The 21,393-nt window shown below is 33.1% G+C and overlaps 3 protein-coding genes across 3 annotated transcripts; 2 read left to right on the top strand and 1 right to left on the bottom strand.

Moving 5' to 3' along the window:
* The first annotated feature begins 4,676 nt into the window (after window positions 1-4,676).
* Window positions 4,677-7,796, top strand: Psf3 (DNA replication complex GINS protein Psf3). Its single transcript, XM_075300145.1, has 3 exons — window positions 4,677-4,863; window positions 4,919-5,313; window positions 7,598-7,796. Exons 1-3 carry the CDS (start codon window positions 4,761-4,763, stop codon window positions 7,736-7,738), a joined length of 639 nt encoding a protein of 212 aa, XP_075156260.1. The 5' UTR covers window positions 4,677-4,760; the 3' UTR covers window positions 7,739-7,796.
* On the bottom strand, window positions 7,744-8,394 carry mRpL14 (mitochondrial ribosomal protein L14). The gene has a single exon (XM_075300146.1). The coding sequence runs from the start codon at window positions 8,300-8,302 to the stop codon at window positions 7,814-7,816; it is 489 nt and encodes a 162-aa protein (XP_075156261.1). The 5' UTR covers window positions 8,303-8,394; the 3' UTR covers window positions 7,744-7,813.
* Window positions 8,395-9,866: 1,472 nt separating this feature from the next.
* Window positions 9,867-18,245, top strand: LOC142231804 (uncharacterized). Its single transcript, XM_075302449.1, has 4 exons — window positions 9,867-10,617; window positions 15,834-16,099; window positions 16,390-17,425; window positions 17,491-18,245. Exons 1-4 carry the CDS (start codon window positions 9,974-9,976, stop codon window positions 18,044-18,046), a joined length of 2,502 nt encoding a protein of 833 aa, XP_075158564.1. The 5' UTR covers window positions 9,867-9,973; the 3' UTR covers window positions 18,047-18,245.
* The last annotated feature ends 3,148 nt before the right edge of the window (window positions 18,246-21,393 follow it).

Genomic DNA, 21,393 nt, shown 5'->3' with positions numbered 1-21,393 from the left:
TAAATACGCTCTATTGTCTATCATAATAGAAATGAAAAAAACAAAAACTATATTAAGGTGTGTATTATGTTCGGTTTTCGAGTTGAAAATCACTTTATTTTCGCGATTACTGAATTAATTGAATAATTGAAATAAACAAAATTATAAATGAAAACAAACATATTCCCGTAAGTCAAGCCGAAATCTATAGGAACAATTGAGTTAATTTGTCTGCTTTATATGAACTGTTTTAATAAAGTAACCGCGAAAATTTCACTTCGAAAAGCGAGAAATACATTTTTGACAAAATTTTCTATAGAAATAAAATGTTGCAAAATTTTCCATAGAAATAAAATTTTGACAAAATTTTCTATAGAAATAAAATTTTGAACAAAATTTTCTATAGAAATAAAATGTTGACAAAATTTCCTATAGAATTACATTTAAACAAAATTTGCTATAGAAATAAAATTTTTGCAAAATTTTCTAAAGAAATACAATTTTGACAAAATTTTTTATAGAATAAACTTTTGAGAAAATTTTCTATAGAAATAAAATTTTGACAAACTTTTCAAAAGAAATAAATTTTTGACAAAATTTTCTATAGAAATAAAATGTTGAAAAAATTTCCATAGAAATAAAATTTTGACAAAATTTCCTATCGAAATAAAATGTTGACAAAATTTTCAATACAAATAAAATTTTGACAAAATTTTCTATAGAAATAAAATGTTGACAAAATTTTCTATAGAAATAAAATGTTGACAAAATTTTCAATACAAATAAAATTTTGACAAAATTTTCTATGGAAATAAAATGTTGACAAAATTTTCGATACAAATACAATTTTGACAAAATTGTTTATAGAAATATAATTGTGACAAAATTTTCTATAGAAATAAATTTTTGACAAAATTTTCTATAGAAATAAAATTTTGACAAAATTTTCTATAGAAATAAAATGTTGACAAAATTTTCAATACAAATAAAATTTTGACAATATTTTCTATGGAAATACAATGTTGACAAAATTTTCTATAGAAATGAAATTTTAACAAAATTTTCTATAGAAATAAAATGTTGACAAAATTTTCTATAGAAATCAAATGTTGACAAAATTTTCAATACAAATAAAATTTTGACAAAATTTTCAATACAAATAAAATTTTGACAAAATTTTCTATGGAAATAAAATGTTGACAAAATGTTCTATACAAATACAATTTTGACAAAATTGTTTATAGAAATACAATTGTGACAAAATTTTCTATAGAAATAAAATTTTGGCAAAATTTTCAATACAAAAACAATTTTGACAAAATTTTCTATAGAAATAAAATGTTGACAAAATTTTCAATACAAATAAAATTTTGACAATATTTTCTATGGAAATAAAATGTTGACAAAAATTTCTATACAAATACAATTTTGACAAAATTGTTTATAGAAATACAATTGTGACAAAATTTTCTATAGAAATAAAATTTTGACAAAATTTTCAATACAAATACAATTTTGACAAAATTTTCTATAGAAATAAAATGTTGACAAAATTTTCTATAGAAATAAAATGTTGACAAAATTTTCAATACAAATAAAATTTTGACAAAATTTTCTATGGAAATAAAATGTTGACAAAATTTTCGATACAAATACAATTTTGACAAAATTGTTTATAGAAATATAATTGTGACAAAATTTTCTATAGAAATAAATTTTTGACAAAATTTTCTATAGAAATAAAATTTTGACAAAATTTTCTATAGAAATAAAATGTTGACAAAATTTTCAATACAAATAAAATTTTGACAATATTTTCTATGGAAATAAAATGTTGACAAAATTTTCTATAGAAATGAAATTTTAACAAAATTTTCTATAGAAATAAAATGTTGACAAAATTTTCTATAGAAATCAAATGTTGACAAAATTTTCAATACAAATAAAATTTTGACAACATTTTCAATACAAATAAAATTTTGACAAAATTTTCTATGGAAATAAAATGTTGACAAAATGTTCTATACAAATACAATTTTGACAAAATTGTTTATAGAAATACAATTGTGACAAAATTTTCTATAGAAATAAAATTTTGGCAAAATTTTCAATACAAAAACAATTTTGACAAAATTTTCTATAGAAATAAAATGTTGACAAAATTTTCAATACAAATAAAATTTTGACAATATTTTCTATGGAAATAAAATGTTGACAAAAATTTCTATACAAATACAATTTTGACAAAATTGTTTATAGAAATACAATTGTGACAAAATTTTCTATAGAAATAAAATTTTGACAAAATTTTCAATACAAATACAATTTTGACAAAATTTTCTATAGAAATAAAATGTTGACAAAATTTTCTATAGAAATAAAATGTTGACAAAATTTTCAATACAAATAAAATTTTGACAAAATTTTCTATGGAAATAAAATGTTGACAAAATTTTCGATACAAATACAATTTTGACAAAATTGTTTATAGAAATATAATTGTGACAAAATTTTCTATAGAAATAAATTTTTGACAAAATTTTCTATAGAAATAAAATTTTGACAAAATTTTCAATACAAATAAAATTTTGACAATATTTTCTATGGAAATAAAATGTTGACAAAATTTTCTATAGAAATGAAATTTTAACAAAATTTTCTATAGAAATAAAATGTTGACAAAATTTTCTATAGAAATCAAATGTTGACAAAATTTTCAATACAAATAAAATTTTGACAAAATTTTCAATACAAATAAAATTTTGACAAAATTTTCTATGGAAATAAAATGTTGACAAAATGTTCTATACAAATACAATTTTGACAAAATTGTTTATAGAAATACAATTGTGACAAAATTTTCTATAGAAATAAAATTTTGGCAAAATTTTCAATACAAAAACAATTTTGACAAAATTTTCTATAGAAATAAAATGTTGACAAAATTTTCAATACAAATAAAATTTTGACAATATTTTCTATGGAAATAAAATGTTGACAAAAATTTCTATACAAATACAATTTTGACAAAATTGTTTATAGAAATACAATTGTGACAAAATTTTCTATAGAAATAAAATTTTGACAAAATTTTCAATACAAATACAATTTTGACAAAATTTTCTATAGAAATAAAATGTTGACAAAATTTTCAATACAAATAAAATTTTGACTATATTTTCTATAGAAATAAAATTTTGACAAAATTTTCTATAGAAATAAAATGTTGAAAAAATTTTCTATAGAAATAAAATTTTGACAAAATTTTCTATAGAAATAAAATGTTGACAAAATTTTCTATATGTTAGAAATAAAATTTTGGCAAAATTTTCAATAGAAATAAAATTTTGACAAAATTTTCAATAGAAATAAAATGTTGACAACATTTTCTATAGATATGAAATGTTGACAAAATTTTCTATAGAAATAAAATGTTGACAAAATTTTCTATGGAAATAAAATGTTGACAAAATTTTCTATACAAATACAAATTTGACAAAATTGTTTATAGAAATACAATTGTGACAAAATTTTCTATAGAAATAAAATTTTGACAAAAGCAAATTGCTTATTTTAAATTATATGAAGAAAGCTGAAAGCATTGTTATTACACTCTAAACCATACTATGGAACATGGCATTTTTTACAAAAAAAAGAAAAAAAAAAACAAAACCAAACATAACATAACAGTCAGCAGTTCGAAACGGCTTCGAATTCTGTTGTGGAAATAGTGCCTCGGCAAATTGAGGTCATTTTCAGCACTGCCGAAAAACGAGATTGTTCTAATTGTCCTTTTAATTTATTTCTACTTTAATAAATTAAATAAATACGAAAGTAAAATAAATACATACGGTGGAGTGTGGAAAAAACATCATTCTTTGTACTAATTTTGAAGCAACTAGAAAAGGTCCCCACGATTTATTTCCGAAAATTTTTTTCTACAATCTTTTCAAATTTATTTCAGTATTTTCAAAAATTACTTCAAAATTGAACAAACTTAACACCCTATACTCTGATCTAATAATTGTCCTTCATTTGCTAAAATAAAAGTGCAAAATTCTTTGATAATATAAAAGATAATAAAAATCGAGAAATCGGAATTTTCAGCAAAATTAGCAGCCAAAATGAAGCGAGAACGACACATGGTGTCGTTGGCATGTCCGATTTCGAGAACACATTTTTGTAGTTAAAGTCAAGGTCACAGTTTTAGTCCAATTGACCTAGGATTTGACACAAGTATCTATTTTGGGTCAGAATAGATCCCGATTGATTTTGGATGAAATCGATTACGATTAAGATATAGCTCTCATAAATATACAAGAAATACAATTGATAGTATCATCAAGTATGCTAAATTTGATTGAAATTGGTTCAGATTCAGATATACTTGTAGCTCCCATATATATTTCGCTCGATTTTCACTCGTATGACCCCAGAGGCCAATGTTTTACGGGGAGTAGAATTAACATTCTAGCTATATTTTGAAACCCCGAATCCCCGGATTTATAAAACTCGATCTCGAATGGCAGCTTTACTACCAACATGTCGTGCGTGAGGAAAAATATTGCTTCTTGAATGTGCGTCAGCATGAGATAAATTTCACTCACGCACCCACCTCTAGTTTTTACCAACAAAATATTTCCCATTGGTTTGGCAACACTAGTGATATCATTTCTAGGTGAATGGACCAAATGTAAATACTGTCAAAACAGATGTTTCTGTGCAGCGCCAAAAAGCAAAGCATTGCAATTTATGTACTAAGGGAATAAAAATAAAGTGCAATGAATACCCAAAGTTATTTTCCCAATTACTATGCTGTGGATGATTTACTTGTAACACAAGAAAAAGTAGAATGCAAAGTCAACACAAAACTGTTAAAAATGGGTAAAAATATGAAATAATATAATTGCAAACTAATACTAACAATCTTTAAAAAAAGGCTTCCTAGATTCTGGCGCAGACACGGAAGATTTGAATCCAGGTCGCAATGTCAACCTTCCATTGTGGTATATCAAAGAACTTAAAATCAATAATCCCTACTTTACGGTATGCGTACCGGATATATACAAAAATGTTCACAAGGCAGTATGCGAAGCTGAGACAACACATATAGAACTAGGAAAACTCCATCCATACTTTTACGAATATGGCCGTTATCTAACGCCATATGATCGTAATCATGTTGTGGGAAAAATTGTATTCGAAACAATGCGCCAAAGAGTGAGACATTTATTAGACATCTCAAAAAATACGGGAGACACTGGTAGGCCAGAACATCGTCTGGATAATATAGAAAATAAACTTTATGAAGCTGGAGTAAAAACAAGTCATTTGGTAAGTATTCAAGGGATTTCGGTAAAATTATTAAGTACCACTAGATAGCACCACGTTAATGTGAACTTATACATTCCCGAATGATGGCATTCGGACTCGCCTATAAAAAGGTGTTGCCATTGAACTAAACTGTTATCTGAAAATAGAGTAGTTCGAAGAAAAATAAGGTATTGCAATGGACCGAATATTCCAACCTACCTATTCGAAACTTCTCCCAATATAAATATATCAATGTTATCGACGATAAAAAATCTTTGTAAAAATTGTTCCAAAGTTTTGGTTTTCGCTTTATCGCTCTCTTATTTTCATCTATGGCCCTTCAAGTGATCAAAATGCCAATGTTTTGTAGTTTAAAGGCCGGTACTATGTTTATTCTTGCGAACAAAGTTTATAAAGGGTGATTCTTTTGAGGTTAGGATTTTCATGCATTAGTATTTGACAGATCACGTGGGATTTCAGACATGGTGTCAAAGAGAAAGATGCTCAGTATGCTTTGACATTTCATCATGAATAGACTTACTAACGAGCCACAACGTCGAATTTTCAGTGAATGGGCCCTAGAAAAGTTGGCAGAAAATCCGCTTTTTTATCGACAAATTTTGTACAGCGATGAGGCTCATTTCTGGTTGAATGGCTACGTAAATAAGCAAAATTGCCGCATTTGGAGTGAAGAGCAACCAGAAGCCGTTCAAGAACTGCCCATGCATCCCGAAAAATGCACTGTTTGGTGTGGTTTGTACGCTGGTGGAATCATTGGACCGTATTTTTTCAAAGATGCTGTTGGACGCAACGTTACGGTGAATGGCGATCGCTATCGTTCGATGCTAACAAACTTTTTGTTGCCAAAAATGGAAGAACTGAACTTGGTTGACATGTGGTTTCAACAAGATGGCGCTACATGCCACACAGCTCGCGATTCTATGGCCATTTTGAGGGAAAACTTCGGAGAACAATTCATCTCAAGAAATGGACCGGTAAGTTGGCCACCAAGATCATGCGATTTGACGCCTTTAGACTATTTTTTGTGGGGCTACGTCAATTCTAAAGTCTACAGAAATAAGCCAGCAACTATTCCAGCTTTGGAAGACAACATTTCCGAAGAAATTCGGGCTATTCCGGCCGAAATGCTCGAAAAAGTTGCCCAAAATTGGACTTTCCGAATGGACCACCTAAGACGCAGCCGCGGTCAACATTTAAATGAAATTATCTTCAAAAAGTAAATGTCATGGACCAATCTAACGTTTCAAATAAAGAACCGATGAGATTTTGCAAATTTTATGCGTTTTTTTTTAAAAAAAAGTTATCAAGCTCTTAACAAATCACCCTTTATAAACCATTATTTCGCACATAGAAAGCGGGTTTATTTAGGTGACAGTGAGCGCTATTTAACAGGAAGCGATATTTATTAAGTTGGTGGTTGCTGCTTGCTATTCGGAAATTAACATTTTATTTTTCCTTGGGCAATTGATCTGCTACTTCTTTGATCCTTTGTATATTTTCGGAACAAAAATATGATCCATGTTTGCGTTATAAAGCCACACAAATAGTTTTAATAAATAAATTATTTCTTAATTCACATTGCAAATGGCGCCATTCATCTCGAAAAAAAAAAACAAAGTACCACAAATGGAAAAAAATTCGCTAGTTTTTCGCATATTTTGGTTTTGTATGGAGTTTCAACGCGAAAACCGAACAGAGTACCGGCCTTAAGGCGCTAAATATTTAGCTATACTGGTCATCAGCGATATTTAGTTATTTTATGGAGTCCCCCATGAATCGATATCCCGAACAACTGAAGAATACATTTTCATCACAATTGGCTTAAATTGCTTTATAATTCATTCACATGACACTTCCAAACCCCACTTTAACTAGATTTCAAATGTCATTTGCCTTAAACCTCATACACTTAAACTATTTCAAATCCACATTTAATAGATTTAGAACCGAAGGTGAATGGGCTATTATCCGCCAATATTCCAATATTCGGAATTCCAAATAGCAAGAAATCATTTTTCTTATAACGAAAAAAATAAAATTCTCTCTCAATCCAATTTAAATTTGAACTTTTCATTCAAGATTACCATTCTGCCAAATTTTAAAGTTTCTGTTAGGAAAATATAGCTTAACGAAAATTTTGCTCTTTGCTACTCTGAATATAGGTACACGGGGGCGTATTGTTTTTATCTACGAAAATACATATCGATTAATCTTTTAATTTAGTTCAACACTTTTTTTATATGCAGACCTCCCAATTATCATTTATTATTACTTTCTATTTCAGTACACTAACTGGTTGCGCATGGACCACAACAACATTGCCGTCTCCGAAATGGTACAAGAGCATTCCAAAAAACGTAAACGTGAAGTTAGTGATGCAAACTCTGATTCTCCTGAACAGGATCATAAACGGCAAACATTGTAGCTTCATTCGTTTTTTTCGCTTTTAACAATAAACTTTATTATTTTGAACAAAAAGGAAATGGCAAACACTCTTTTTTTATATAAATCTACTTGCTATGGCTAAAACTTTTGTATAATCTGCTCCTTTGGCTTGAGTTCTCTCCTTGAGAATTGTTCGTAATATGGTAGGTACTGGTACATGAATACGAGTTCCCAATGGTGTGCCATTATCGTCGATCAAAACAAGGTTATTACTATCGAATTTGGGGATTTTTGGTCGTTGTTTTTGTTTCAATCCCACCAAAATGCCTTTCTTCATTTGCCCTTTAATGGCCACCAACACTTTGTCCCCTACCAAACCAATACCTCGTTTGTTATATACATGAATGCAGCGTGGTGGTCTACCTTCGGCCATGGCTCTTTTGCCCAAGTCGCTGTTGTCCACCACTCGTAAGCGAGCCAATTTTCGTATCTCAAAGCATGCCGGCGTTGTGTGTAGAAAACTCACTTGACCTTGTGTCTGCTTAAGTGTATTGGCAGTAGTGGATAGAGCTGAAGTTTGTATAGATTTCCACAAAAAGGACATATTCGTTCGATTTATAATGATAGAACTTAACAAAAATCTAATTTGCCACAATCCTCCTGTCCAATTGGATAACAATAGTCTACATGTAATGTTACCGCATTTCATAAAACAATTCCGTTCGTATTAACTGAAATTTCCAAAGTTGCCCGAATAATAAAAGGTAGTAGAAGGCAAACAGCTGATGGTAATTTTTCTCCATTCGTGCCATATACAAGTCAGAGAATGAAGCCGGTGGCGAATTTTACAAAATTTATGCCTTAGCATTTACCATACGGGGGTATATTGTTTGTATTTACGAATATATTTTGTTCCAAAGATCCATTTTCGGAGTTGTTTTCTTATTTTTTTAAGAACGGTCCAATCGCCCACTTTCCCGCCCCTTCCAACCGTGAGTGCCTCGTCCCCATGACGTAGGGACAGCGTTCATACCATGATCTGGACCATGGCGGGGTGGAGGCAGAGGGATTTGACCAGCTACAGAGAAGGACTCATCAGCCGGATATATTAAAACACAAGATCAAATATTAGGTTATTCAATAAAACTAATGTATTAGTTATCCAAATATGCTAAAATTCTAGACTTCATCATATCAATACTACGGTTAGTGTCAACTAGATGATAGATTGGATTAAAAATAATGCACATTATACGAATAGGCTCCACAGAAGCATAATTCAATGTAAAGAAACTGGTAATTCCTAGATGCCCGAAAAGGAACATTTATCCTAATCCTAGATATCAATTCCGAGCATGGAATATACCCACTAACTAACCTATACATCATCATGGAGCTCAACATCGTCCGTCGGCTCCTAAGAGTAGGCAAATTAATCAGCCTCAATCTAGAAGTGTATGAAGGAAGAACAAAATCACTGTTCCAATGAAGATGTCTCAAAGCGAACAACAAGAATTGCTTCTGAACCGATTCTATCCTATCAATGCAAACTTCATACTGAGGATCCCACACGATAGAACTATACTCTAACCAAATACCATTAATAAAGAAGACGTGAGATAAGCTTGCTCTTCCTCTTTTTCTTGAAAAAACAGAGATTAATATCATACATGTTCCATGAGACGTTGCAACTTTTTTTCGGTTTCTCTTTTCATTTTGCATTCGTAACAAAACTTAATTCGCTTATTTTAGCAATTTTTTTAACTCTTAAACGAACAAAAACACTTAGTGAAACATTTTATTAGTAATTTAGTGCAACCGACACAGAAATTTGCGTGAAATGTTGGAGAAAATAGCTAAATAAAAATTGTCTGCATCAAACCAGTAAGTTCGGAGCGCTTTTCCAACAAGTATGATATTAATCTCCGTTTTCTATTACTAACACTATCAAAGCCCAATTCACGTCTTCTTTATTAATGGTCTTTGGTATGAACCTAAACTCATGAGCCTATTAGAAAAAAAGGGGAAGAATTTAGACATCTTGGGAAATCAGATAATATTTGAGTTTTTTTATCCGGTTCACTGCCTACACTAGAAAGCCGTTTTACGCTATGTTGGCTCATTACTCTTTCGGCGTGTTATCATTTCAAGCTGAATGATTTTTTTCATTTCGCATAGAGGAAGCATTTTTTACAAGCTCCGTAAACAAAATCAATACAAGGTCCAAATGTTTTATTAGATTTGCAGCAAAAGAGTACATTAAATTTCAATTGCCATGGAATTGTCAGAGGGCTACAATAAGGATACAATTTGTCGAATTTGTTTACAACCCGAACCGGATTTATACCCAATATTTGATCCAGTAAAATCTCAAAGTACAGACACAAATTTCATTACCCCAGTAACAGTAGCTGAGATTTTAACAGAGTGTAGCAAGTATAAGGTGACACGCGATGATAAACTGCCCACAAATATATGTTTGGCTTGCCTGGAACTTGCCCGTAGTGCCCACAGTTTTAAACTACAAACCGAAAAATCATATCGTCGTTTAAAGGCGTTGTATGATATAACCTGGGTGTCGGAAGAAAAGGATGAGGGCGAGGGCCGTTTGGTCAATAGATATACACAAACGGAGAAAAGTACAATATTCCAGTGTGAGTCGTGTACGAAAAAGTTTTTCATAGAGAGTGAACTGCGTTTGCATAGGACAACTTGTCAAATATTGGCCAAAAAATGTAGAGTTTGCGGCGAGATATTCAATCATCTTGGCCAATTGAAGGTGCATTTATCCACAGAGCATCCCAGTGAAGGTATACGATGTGAATACAAATGTGAATTGTGTCAACGGGAATTTGCACGCAAGGATCACATGAAACGTCATGTACGGAAGGTGCATAAAATTGATGATAAATTGATCGTGTAAGTATATAAGTAAATTTGATTTAAAAATAACCGATTGCCTCCCAACAACAAACCCATAACCGGGCTCTTTATTCAGCCTTTCGCTTACCTTATCAAAATCTGGAAAATTTTTGGTATGATATATGCTACAAACATGAAGTTCACCCATAGGGTTAGATTTCACCCATAGGATTGGTATGTGTTAGGGGATACAAAATATGCCATTTGTATAATGTTCTTTGGGGGATTTTGTTTAAGAGGTATTCGGGTTTATTAAATCTGAATTCGAAGAGGTCGATCTCCAGGTTTAAAAAACATTTCGATTTTTTTTTCTTGGACAATGCGCTGTAAATGCTTTACTCTTTCGAGTCTAAATATTTTTTGTCTTTTGGAAATGGCCAAAGCCTTAGGCTTGATTTGCATGTTTAATATACAGTGAAACCTCTCAAAATTGGACACTCTGAAAACCGGACACCTCCCAAGAATGGACAGTTGTCTGGGGACATTTGCTATATTAACACATTAAAATTAACCTCTCATACCTGGACACCTCTCAAAGGTGGACAAAATTTAAGCGACCGTGGGTGTCCACCTTTCAGAGGTTTCACTGTATATTGCTTCCTTTCACGGGATATTTTCATATATGGCTGAAGTCTTTTAAATCAATGGCCGATTCTTTTTTTCATCTCAATGTTAAGTTACCTCCATTCTTTAGCTGAGTCCGAATAATTTAATTTCAATCATCTGTGATCGTAGCCATAAGACAAAAAGATCTGTGATATTTTAATTTAGCTATTTAATTATTTTTGCAATTATTTTAATTTTGTGTTTAATGCTATGGCCGTCGCTAATAATATCAAAAATATGAAAAAATGCAAAATATTGCAATAAAATTCATTCTAGAAGAAATTGGAAATTGCCAACAAAACGTCGGATAAAAATATGAAAATTTTTTTATTGTTTTTGTTGTTCCTTCATCCATTTATATGTTATGCGCTATGGCACTTCAAATTGTATCCAAATAAAGGAATTCTACGATCAGTGATCTGATTGTTGTTGTTGTTGTTGTAACAGTTTATTGTGATCTCATCCATTTCATGTTATACGCTTGGTACATCAGCTTGTTGGCAGATCAAGGAACTCTGCGACTAAGATGGGGTGTGTCCAGAGTGATCTGGTGGTAAGTCGGGTTGGTTTGGCTGGGCAAGAGAAAAGATGACGCGTGTCGTGTGGCCCTTGGTTGCAAATTGGACAAACGTCAGCTACGCTGCTATCAATCACCGATAAGTAGGAATTGAGGCGGCTGCACTTGCCTGATCTTAATTGGGCCAAAACTACCCTAGTCTGCCGTGGGAGGTCTCTTTCCTCCGGTGCTATGGGCGGTGGTCGGACTCCAAGAACAGGATTAACCTTGTAGCTTCTCACCGCTTCAGCTACAGTATCCTCATGAATCCTGTTCAAACCTGCCTGGTACGCTGCTTGATCTAGAGGCTCTCTTTTATAGCGCTGGATCTCGCGCTCTAGATTATGTATATCAACCCTTACGTTCCTGGGTGGTGGTTGTGTATCCATAAGATGGTGGTTTGGATGATTACTGCGATAACAACCCAGGAGATACTGCTTTGACAACATGTAGTTGTGTCTTCGCACAGGGATGATCTTTGTCTCCACATAAAGGTGATCCAGGGGTGTGCTGCGGAGACACCCAGTCGCAGTTCTAAGAGCAGCGTTCTGGCAGGTTTGTATGTTATTCCACTGCGTATCACTGGTCTGCGGTGTCCACACTGGCGCTGCATAGTTTACCACTGACCGGCCAATTGCCTTATAAGTAGTTAGCAAGGTTTCTTTGTCCGCACCCCAAGTACTGCCGGCTAGTGACTTGAGGACCTTGTTTCTACCACGGAGCTTATTACAAATTGCAGTGGCATGGGCAGATGACCTAAAAAGGCTGTCGAATGTGACCCCAAGAATCTTGGGGTAATTTGTGGTCGGAATTATTACTCCATCGACTCTGATATTCAACTGCCTGCGCACTTCTGCCGTCCATGTAGTAAATAGTGTGGCTGAGGATTTGGTGGGGGATATCCTCAAGTTTCTCGCAGTGAAATAACTGGTAAGATTAGCTATGTAGACGTTCAACCGATCGCAAATGTCATCAACATTGGGCCCAGATGCCAAGATTGTACAGTCATCCGCATATGATACAATCTCGACGCCGTCAGGAGGGGGTGGAATCGAGGACATGTAGAGGTTAAACAGTGCCGGAGATATCACCCCACCTTGGGGAACTCCCTGTTTAACTCTACGCGGTCTTGACTTTCTGTCCCTGAATTCCACGTACGACTGGCGTCCACACATATAATTCAGCACCCAACGCTTCGCTCCTGCCGGTAGGGACGTATTCTCGATGTCCTCAAATAATGTGGCATGGTTGACCGTATCGAATGCTTTCGATAGGTCAAGCGCCACGAGGACCGTCCTGTGACACGGCCTGGGCTGGTTAAGTCCCTTATTAATATGTGTCGAAATGGCATGTAAGGCTGTTGTCGTACTATGTACCTTACGGAATCCATGTTGATGGTGGGCAGCTGGAAAATTCTCCACAAGGCTGGGGAGGAGTAATGCCTCAAGTGTCTTGGCTACTGGCGACAGAAGGGATATCGGTCTGTACGATTCACCTTTGCTCGAATCTTTGCCCGGTTTCAGTAGTGGAATCACCCTTCCCATTTTCCAGACATCGGGTATAATGTGTGATTCCAAAGACAAATTGACGAGTCTGGTCAGGTACTCAACTCCCAGTATTCCCAGATGCTTCAGCATTAGCATTGAAATTCCGTCAGGGCCCAGCGCCTTAGATGGTTTCGCGCTGTTGATGACATTGGTAACTTCGGCTGCAGTAAATTGTGGTGTGTCATCGGCTCGGAGACCACGTACACGACGGGTGGCTCTCCTTTTCGCTCTATCACTCTCGGGATGCTCGACAAACTGTCGGTTGAAGTATTTGGCGCACCTCTTCGGATCAGTCACAGTCACGTCGCCAAATGTGACTGAAATCCCATCATCCCTTGTGGAGGGGTTCGAGAGGGCTCTAACTGTTGACCACAATTTACCAGTTCCTGTTCCTAAGTTACATTGCTTCAGGTGCTCTAACCAAGTGTTCCGCTTGTGCTCGTCGACTATCTTACTAATCTCTAGATTTAGTTCTCTGATTCTAGGATCAGCAGGGTTAGCACGACGGCGTTCATCACGCTCGTCTGCGAGTCCCGCCGCTTCGGCTGGGAAGTTGGGCCTCACCTGGGCAATTCGACCAGCGGGTATGAAGCGAGCGGCTGCTGCGTTGATGATGTCCCGGAACTCCCTCTGGGCAACATGAACATGTGAGGGGGACGGGAGCTCACTGAAGCAGCGATCGGTGTATTCTCTGAAGCCTTCCCAGTTGGCTTTCTTTTGATTAATAAACGTCCGGCGTTCAGAGGTTATGAAATCGGAGGGTCGGTTGATGGTGAGAATTATGGGGAGGTGGTCCGAACCCAATGAAATGACGGGTTGCCAGGAGACGTCATTTATCAGACCAGGCGATGCTAACGATAAGTCTGGCGAACTGCTGCAGTCACCCATAATTCTCGTGGGGGCCTCTTCGTTCACCGTGCAAAATGTGGAGTCGTCTATCTGCTCTGCCAAAGCTATGCCCCTCTGGTCATTACCCAGGAGAGAATGCCAAAGTTCATGGTGGGCATTAAAATCTCCTAGAACCAATCGGTTATGCCCGCTCAACAACCACTCAATGTTTGGGCTATAACCAGGAGCACAGCTACCAACCGGCGGTATGTACACATTGTATAGCTCTATCTCGGCAGCCCCACACTTAACTGCTACCCCCATACATTCCATGTACGGGTCATTAGTGTCTAGCACAAGCGTGATAGGTCTATACTGCACGGAACGGTGTAATATGAAAGCCAGGCCACCACCTCCATTTCTTGTGCGATCCTTCCGTAGGACATTGTACCCATCACAATGTCGTAGGCTGCAGGTGGGATTCAGCTTTGTTTCCTGGATCGCCGCGACCCTTATCCTTTTCCGATTCATAAAGTCTACGATCTCACTAATCTTACCACGGAGCCCGTTGCAATTAAATTGCAAAAATGATGCACTCTCCGGAACTGGTACAACAATATTCGGTGTAAGATGCTGCGGCGGAGAATATTGTTGTGCGGGAGAAGTCGGTGGGGTCACATAATCAGATGACCCACTGCTGCTGTCATTGGCACAGCATCCTGCCACGAAGTCAGTTTGACTATACTCCCGCAGCGATGTTAGGCCGGAGCAATTCCGGAAGTGCACCCATTCCATGCACCGGTTACACCTCACCGAAACCGAGCGATGGTGAATTCGATTTCGGCAGACGGCACAGTACCATGGTCCGGGGTTTTCCTCTATCCCGGCTCGGACCAAAAGCAGGCGGAGAAGGCTCCCCGGGATGCACCTTCTCCAACACGAAAAAATGGACGAGACAACACGTACACTGAGGTGGCAGCCGCTGGCCGATGGCTGGTATCCATCGGGTCAATCCGGTGCGTAGAACCCGCCGCCGTGGGATTGGTGATCTGATTGTGAGTCGGGTTGGTTTAGCTGGACAAGCAAAAAGATGACGTGTGTCATATGGCCTTTGATTGCATACGGGACACAAGTCAGCTACGCTGCTATCAATCAGCCACTGATTTTATTTGGGCCCTAGTGGGAGGACTCCGAGAACAGAATTAACTTGTAACTTCTCACCACTTGATATACCGTGTCCTCTGTACCAGCTCTTTGGATGGATTCGCACTGTCGATGACATCGGTAACTTCGGGTGTGGTGTATTGTCGGATCGGAGACCACGGGTGAAACGAATGGCTCTCCTTTTCGCTCTGTCACTCTCGCTATGTAATAAAAATTGAAAAGAAGAAATATAATTTTTACTTTCAAAAATTTAAAAAGGCTGACTTGCTTTTTTCAAATTTGGCATCACGGTATTTTTATACTAAGTCCACATAAAAATCTCTCGCATTCCCCATGCAATTCAAAGCGACTAACCGATTTTATATGGCTAAAAGACAAATAGTCGCAAAAAGACTATTTGGACTCTCTTATGACTAATTCGGAATTAGCACATTCCATATTAATACTGTGGAAATTATGCCATTAATGTACAATTCAATTTAATTTATGATATTTTTTATATTTCTTTCCAGTTCAAAGGTGTCGCTTGATGAACCTGAAATTCAAATTCAAAATCCCACCAGCCTCCCCACAGATCTCAACAATTATAGCAGCCATTGGCCTGACTATAATGAGGAAGAGGAGGAGCCCGATACAACAAGAAATATGGAACAGAATGCCACTGTAGCAACAAATCCCTTCTCAAGTGAGGATGATGATGCGGATTTCAGCAATATGGATGCGGAAGATGTTAAAAATTTTGCCGAAACTTTAGCCCAACCGGAAATATCTATAAAAGGTAATTTTGAAAAACTAAAATAGAACATTTATTTAAGACATTGTAACATTTCTAACCAAACCAAACAGGGGTGGGCTTTTATACCAATTAGAAAAAAAGTAACGTGTGTTAAAAGTTTTAACTTGTCAATTGTTTCGTGTGAAAATTTAAAAAAAGCAAGAGAGAAAGAAAAAAATAGAAATGAACAAAATAATTTCCAAAAGTTACATACATATATAAGGGTTCGTATTAATGAATTGAATAAATCTCTATTAAAGTGTAAATATTTTGAAAATATTTTTTAATTACAGTTGAAAAACTAGACTACATGGACAGTGGCTTACAAAATACAAAACCGCAAGAATTAACTGGCGGGGAAAATTCTGACCAAATTATTCAAACACTAAAACCAGAGAAAACGGAAGGTTATGAAGGAAAGTTGGAACCAGTGGGTTTTGTAGATTTCGATAACCAGACTTATAATGATCGCGTAGGAGATGGTGGAAATACTGATGGACAAACTAGTGAATCTGATGACAACTATAGCGATAAATATGATGATGACGATGATAACGATGAAGACGACGATGACGTAGAAGACAAAAATGTTAGCAAAGGGGAAGATCACGAAGATTTTAAACCTCTAATGGAAAATGCGAAAAAGGAAGAGCAACCCACTACACTAAAAGAAAGTCCAACGTGTTCCTCAAATACTAAGACAAGAAAGCCTAGGCGCCGCTATGGTACTTCAAATGAGGAAGAGAATCGTTGCAAAGAATGTGATCGAACTTTTTCGCGATATAATCATCTCTTACGTCATATGTTAACGCATAGCGATGAAAAACCTCACATTTGCAAAATCTGCAGTAAAGGCTTTTCCCGTTCCGATCATTTACAGAAACATATTCAGAGCATACATGCTGAAAAGAACTATAAGTGCGATCAATGCGATGCCGCCTATGGACGTAAAGACCATCTCCAGCGGCATATTGAGACTCGACATAATAAAAATCCTTCCGTTCCTAAACCTCAATATGCTTGCGATATGTGCGAAAAGAAATTCACCACAAAAACCTATTTGGCAAGACATAGGCTTTTACATACACATCGTCTGTATGCTTGCAAACATTGTACGGCCACCTTCACTGAGAAGGAGCAAATGAAGGAACACCAAAAGAAAGAGCATTCTCAGCCGCGAAACTTTCTATGTAGCATATGTGGAGATTCGTTTCAACGCAATGAATATCTCAAGATCCATATGCGACGACACACAGGCGAAAAACCATATAAATGTCGATTCTGTGAGAAAGGATTTCCTCGCAGTACGGATCTGAAAATGCACGAAAGGTAAGTAAGCAAGTATTTAAAGGCAAATCCTAAGATTTTTTTAATTAACTCGTGTTTTCCATTAGATATCACATTGGCCTAAAACCAAATCTTTGTAATTTGTGTGGCAAAGGATTCCATCGTCCCTACAATCTCACTATACACATGCGTACACATACGGGTGAGAAACCTTATAAATGCCCTCAATGTCCTCAAGCGTTTGCCCAGAGTAATGATCTTAAGGCTCATATAAGGCGTCATACTGGTGAACGTTTCCGTTGTGATAAGTGTAGTGCTGCTTTCCTACAGCGATATGGTCTAAATGCCCATTTGCGATCGGTCCATGGTATAATTGTAACCTCATTTACGGGACGTTTACGTAAAGCTGATCAAGCAGGTGGTGACCATGAAGAAATTCCCTCAACTTCAGACGACGCAATGATGGATAAAGAAGCCTGCTCAGAAGGGTCCGAATCATTAGCGCCTATACACCCACAAGCGGATAATTCAACTACACCTCCCTTGTATCTGGGTCAACAATTTTTGAATCCTCTTACGGCATCTTCTACAATTCAAACCCCAAGCATTGATGTTGCCCTCTTGCCACCACCGCTACATCCACCACCACCAACACATTTGTAATAATGTATATAGTTAGTTGTAAACATAATTTTTTAATTCTGTATTTTGTTTAATATTAATTTTTCGTTTTAGTTTTTCTTAGTTTATCTAAGCATAAATTGCAAATCAATAAATCGCATGTAAAGATATGTTCACACTAGTCACACTATTTGACGAAAGTAAATAAAATTTCACGTTTATTATTTTATATAAAACTTAATCGTATGAATGTGTTTTTAGGCCCTTGGTATGCAAATTTCAATTTCAATGTTTTAATATTTGACAAGTGTGATCGTAACTTTGATAAAAAAATATGAATCGAGAAGAATCTACAATTTTCTGGCCCAAATCGTTAGCAACTTCGCTCCCATCGGTTAATATTTTGACAACATTTTCTATAGAAATAAAATTTTGACATAACCTGCTATAGAAATAAAATTGTAACAAAATTTTGACAAAAATTTGGACAAAATTTTCTATAGAAATAAAATTTTGACAAAATGTTCTATAGAAATAAAATTTTGACAAAATTTTCTATAGAAATAAAATTTTGACAAAATTTTCTATAGAAACAAAATTTTGACAAAATTTTCTATAGAAATAAAACGTTGACAAAATTTTGTATAAAAATAAAATTTTGATAAATTTGTCTATAGAAATATAATTTTGAGAAAATTTTCTATAGAAATAAAATTTTGATAAAATTTTCTATAGAAATAAAATTTTGATAAAATTTTCTAAAGAAATAAAATTTTGACAAAAATTTTTATACAAATAAAATTTTGACAAAATTTTCTATAGAAATAAAAATTTGAAAAAACTTCTATAGTAATAAAATTTTGACAAAATTTTCTATAGAAATGAAATTTTGACAACATTTTCTATAGAAATAAACTGTTGACAAAATTTTCTATAGAAATAAAATTTTGAAAAAAAAAATTATATACATAAAATTTTTACAAAATTTTTTATAGAAATAAAATTTTGAAAAAGATTTTTATATTGATTTATCTATTTTGACACAATTTTCTATAGAAATATAATTTTGAGAAAATTTTCTATAGAAATAAAATTTTGACAAATTTTTGTATAGAAATAAAATTTTGAAAAAATTTTCTATATAAAATTTTGACAAAATTTTCTATAGAAATAAAATTTTGACAAAATTTTCTATAGAAATAAAATTTTGACAAAATTTTCTATAGCAATAAAATTTTGACAAAATTTTCTATAGCAATAAAATTTTGACAAAATTTTCTATAGCAATAAAATTTTGACAAAATTTTCTATAGAAATACAATTTTGACAAAATTTTCTATAGAAATAAAATTTTGACAAAATTTTCTATAGTAATAAATTTTTGAGAAATTTTTCTATAGAAATAAAATTTTGAAAAAACTTTCTATAGTAATAAAATTTTCTATAGAAATAAAATGTTGACAAAATTTTGTATAGAAATAAAATTTTGACAAAATTTTCTATAGAAATAAAATTTTGACAAAATTTTCTATAGCAATAAAATTTTGACAAAATTTTCTATAGAAATACAATTTTGACAAAATTTTCTATAGAAATAAAATTTTGACAAAATAAAATTTTGACAAAATAAAATTTTGACAAATTTTTGTATAGAAATAAAATTTTGAAAAAATTTTCTATATAAAATTTTGACAAAATTTTCTATAGAAATAAAATTTTGACAAAAATTTCTATAGAAATAAAATTTTGACAAAATTTTCTATACAAACAAAATTTTCTATATAAACAAAATTTTGACAAAATTTTCTATAGCAATAAAATTTTGACAAAATTTTCTATAGCAATAAAATTTTGACAAAATTTTCTATAGAAATACAATTTTGACAAAATTTTCTATAGAAATAAAATTTTGACAAACTTTTCTATAGAAATAAAATTTTGACAAAATTTTCTATTGAAATAAAATTTTGACAAAATTTTCTATAGAAATAAAATTTTGACAAAATTTTCTATAGAAATAAAATTTTGACAAAATTTTCTATAGAAATAAAATTTTGACAAAATTTTCTATAGAAATAAAATTTTGACAAAATTTTCTATAGAAATAAAATTTTGAGAAAGCTTTCTAAAGTAATAAAATGTTGAGAAAACTTTCTAAAGTAATAAAATATTGAGAAAATTTTCTATAAAAATAAAATTTTGACAAAATTTTCTATAGAAATAAAATTTTGACAAAATTTTTTTTAGAAATAAAATTTTGACAAAATTTTCTATAGAAACAAAATTTTGACAAAATTTTCTATAGAAACAAAATATTCTATAGAAATAAAATTTTGACAAAATTTTCTATAGAAATAAAATTTTGACAAAATTTTCTATAGAAATAAAATTTTGACAAAATTTTCTATAGAAACAAAATTTTGACAAAATTTTCTATAGAAACATAATTTTGACAAAATTTCCAATAGAAACAAAATTTTGACAAAATTTTCTATAGAAATAAAATTTTGAAAAAATTTTTTATATAAATAAAATTTTGACAAAATTTTTTATAGAAACAAAATTTTGACAAAATTTTCTATAGAAATAAAATTTTGACAAAATTTTCTATAGAAATAAAATTTTGATAAAATTTTCTTTAGAATAAAATTTTGACAACATTTTATTGAATATTGAAATAACATTTTGATTCCCAGGAAAGCGGGTTACTTTTAATTTTCAACAGTTTTTTTTCTGACGTGTGGTTAGTAAAAACAAACTTCTATGTTACCATCTTTTTTAATTCCCAATAAATGTTTATTAAAAAATATATATTTTTTATTTTTAATATATAGTTGAATCCATTGACATCGAAGATCGTTACAGTTATGATGATTACGAATATGTAGACGGTGTGAAAAAACAATTAGGAAAGTATGAAGAACCCGAATTAATAACACCAAATTATAATGGAAGCGTGAAGCGTAGTCGGCAAAGCAGTATCGATGACAATGAAATGTTTCAACACATGCTGGACTATAAGGAACCTGTGGAGAAATCAAATAACTTGGATTGCATCGTATATACACGAAATGAGGTTACCAATCTATATCATTGCGAACAATGTCCATTGGAATTTAAATTATTAAGAAATTTAAGACGTCATATGCTGACGCATACCGATGACCGACCTTTCGAATGTGAGTTCTGCGAGAAAACATTTAAACGCAAAGATAACCTGCAAAAACATTTCCGTGACGTACATTCAGAGAAATATTTTGCTTGTAAGCCATGCGAAAAAAGTTTTGCAACTTCTGGTCAATTGGCTCGACATCGTCAAACAAATCGTCACATAAATTTGGTTGCCCAAACTATGTCACGAATAGCATCACATCAGCCGAGACGAAAAT

The sequence above is a fragment of the Haematobia irritans genome, chromosome 3 (genome assembly GCF_050003625.1).
Source record: "Haematobia irritans isolate KBUSLIRL chromosome 3, ASM5000362v1, whole genome shotgun sequence".
Lineage (NCBI taxonomy): Eukaryota > Metazoa > Arthropoda > Insecta > Diptera > Muscidae > Haematobia > Haematobia irritans.
Note: the sequence above shows the minus strand (reverse complement) of the source record. Positions and strands in the feature narration are given on the sequence as shown.

What these genes read in the sequence shown, in the direction of transcription:
- Psf3 (XM_075300145.1), top strand. Translation starts at nt 4,761, where the DNA reads ATGAATACCCAAAGTTATTTTCCCAATTACTATGCTGTGGATGATTTA. An exon ending in CACAAAACTGTTAAAAATGG is followed by an intron (nt 4,864 to 4,918) that starts GTAAAAATATGA and finishes CTTTAAAAAAAG; the next exon opens with GCTTCCTAGATTCTGGCGCA. An exon ending in GAGTAAAAACAAGTCATTTG is followed by an intron (nt 5,314 to 7,597) that starts GTAAGTATTCAA and finishes TTTCTATTTCAG; the next exon opens with TACACTAACTGGTTGCGCAT.
- mRpL14 (XM_075300146.1), bottom strand. Translation starts at nt 8,302, where the DNA reads ATGTCCTTTTTGTGGAAATCTATACAAACTTCAGCTCTATCCACTACT.
- LOC142231804 (XM_075302449.1), top strand. Translation starts at nt 9,974, where the DNA reads ATGGAATTGTCAGAGGGCTACAATAAGGATACAATTTGTCGAATTTGT. An exon ending in ATTGATGATAAATTGATCGT is followed by an intron (nt 10,618 to 15,833) that starts GTAAGTATATAA and finishes ATTTCTTTCCAG; the next exon opens with TTCAAAGGTGTCGCTTGATG. An exon ending in GATCTGAAAATGCACGAAAG is followed by an intron (nt 17,426 to 17,490) that starts GTAAGTAAGCAA and finishes GTTTTCCATTAG; the next exon opens with ATATCACATTGGCCTAAAAC.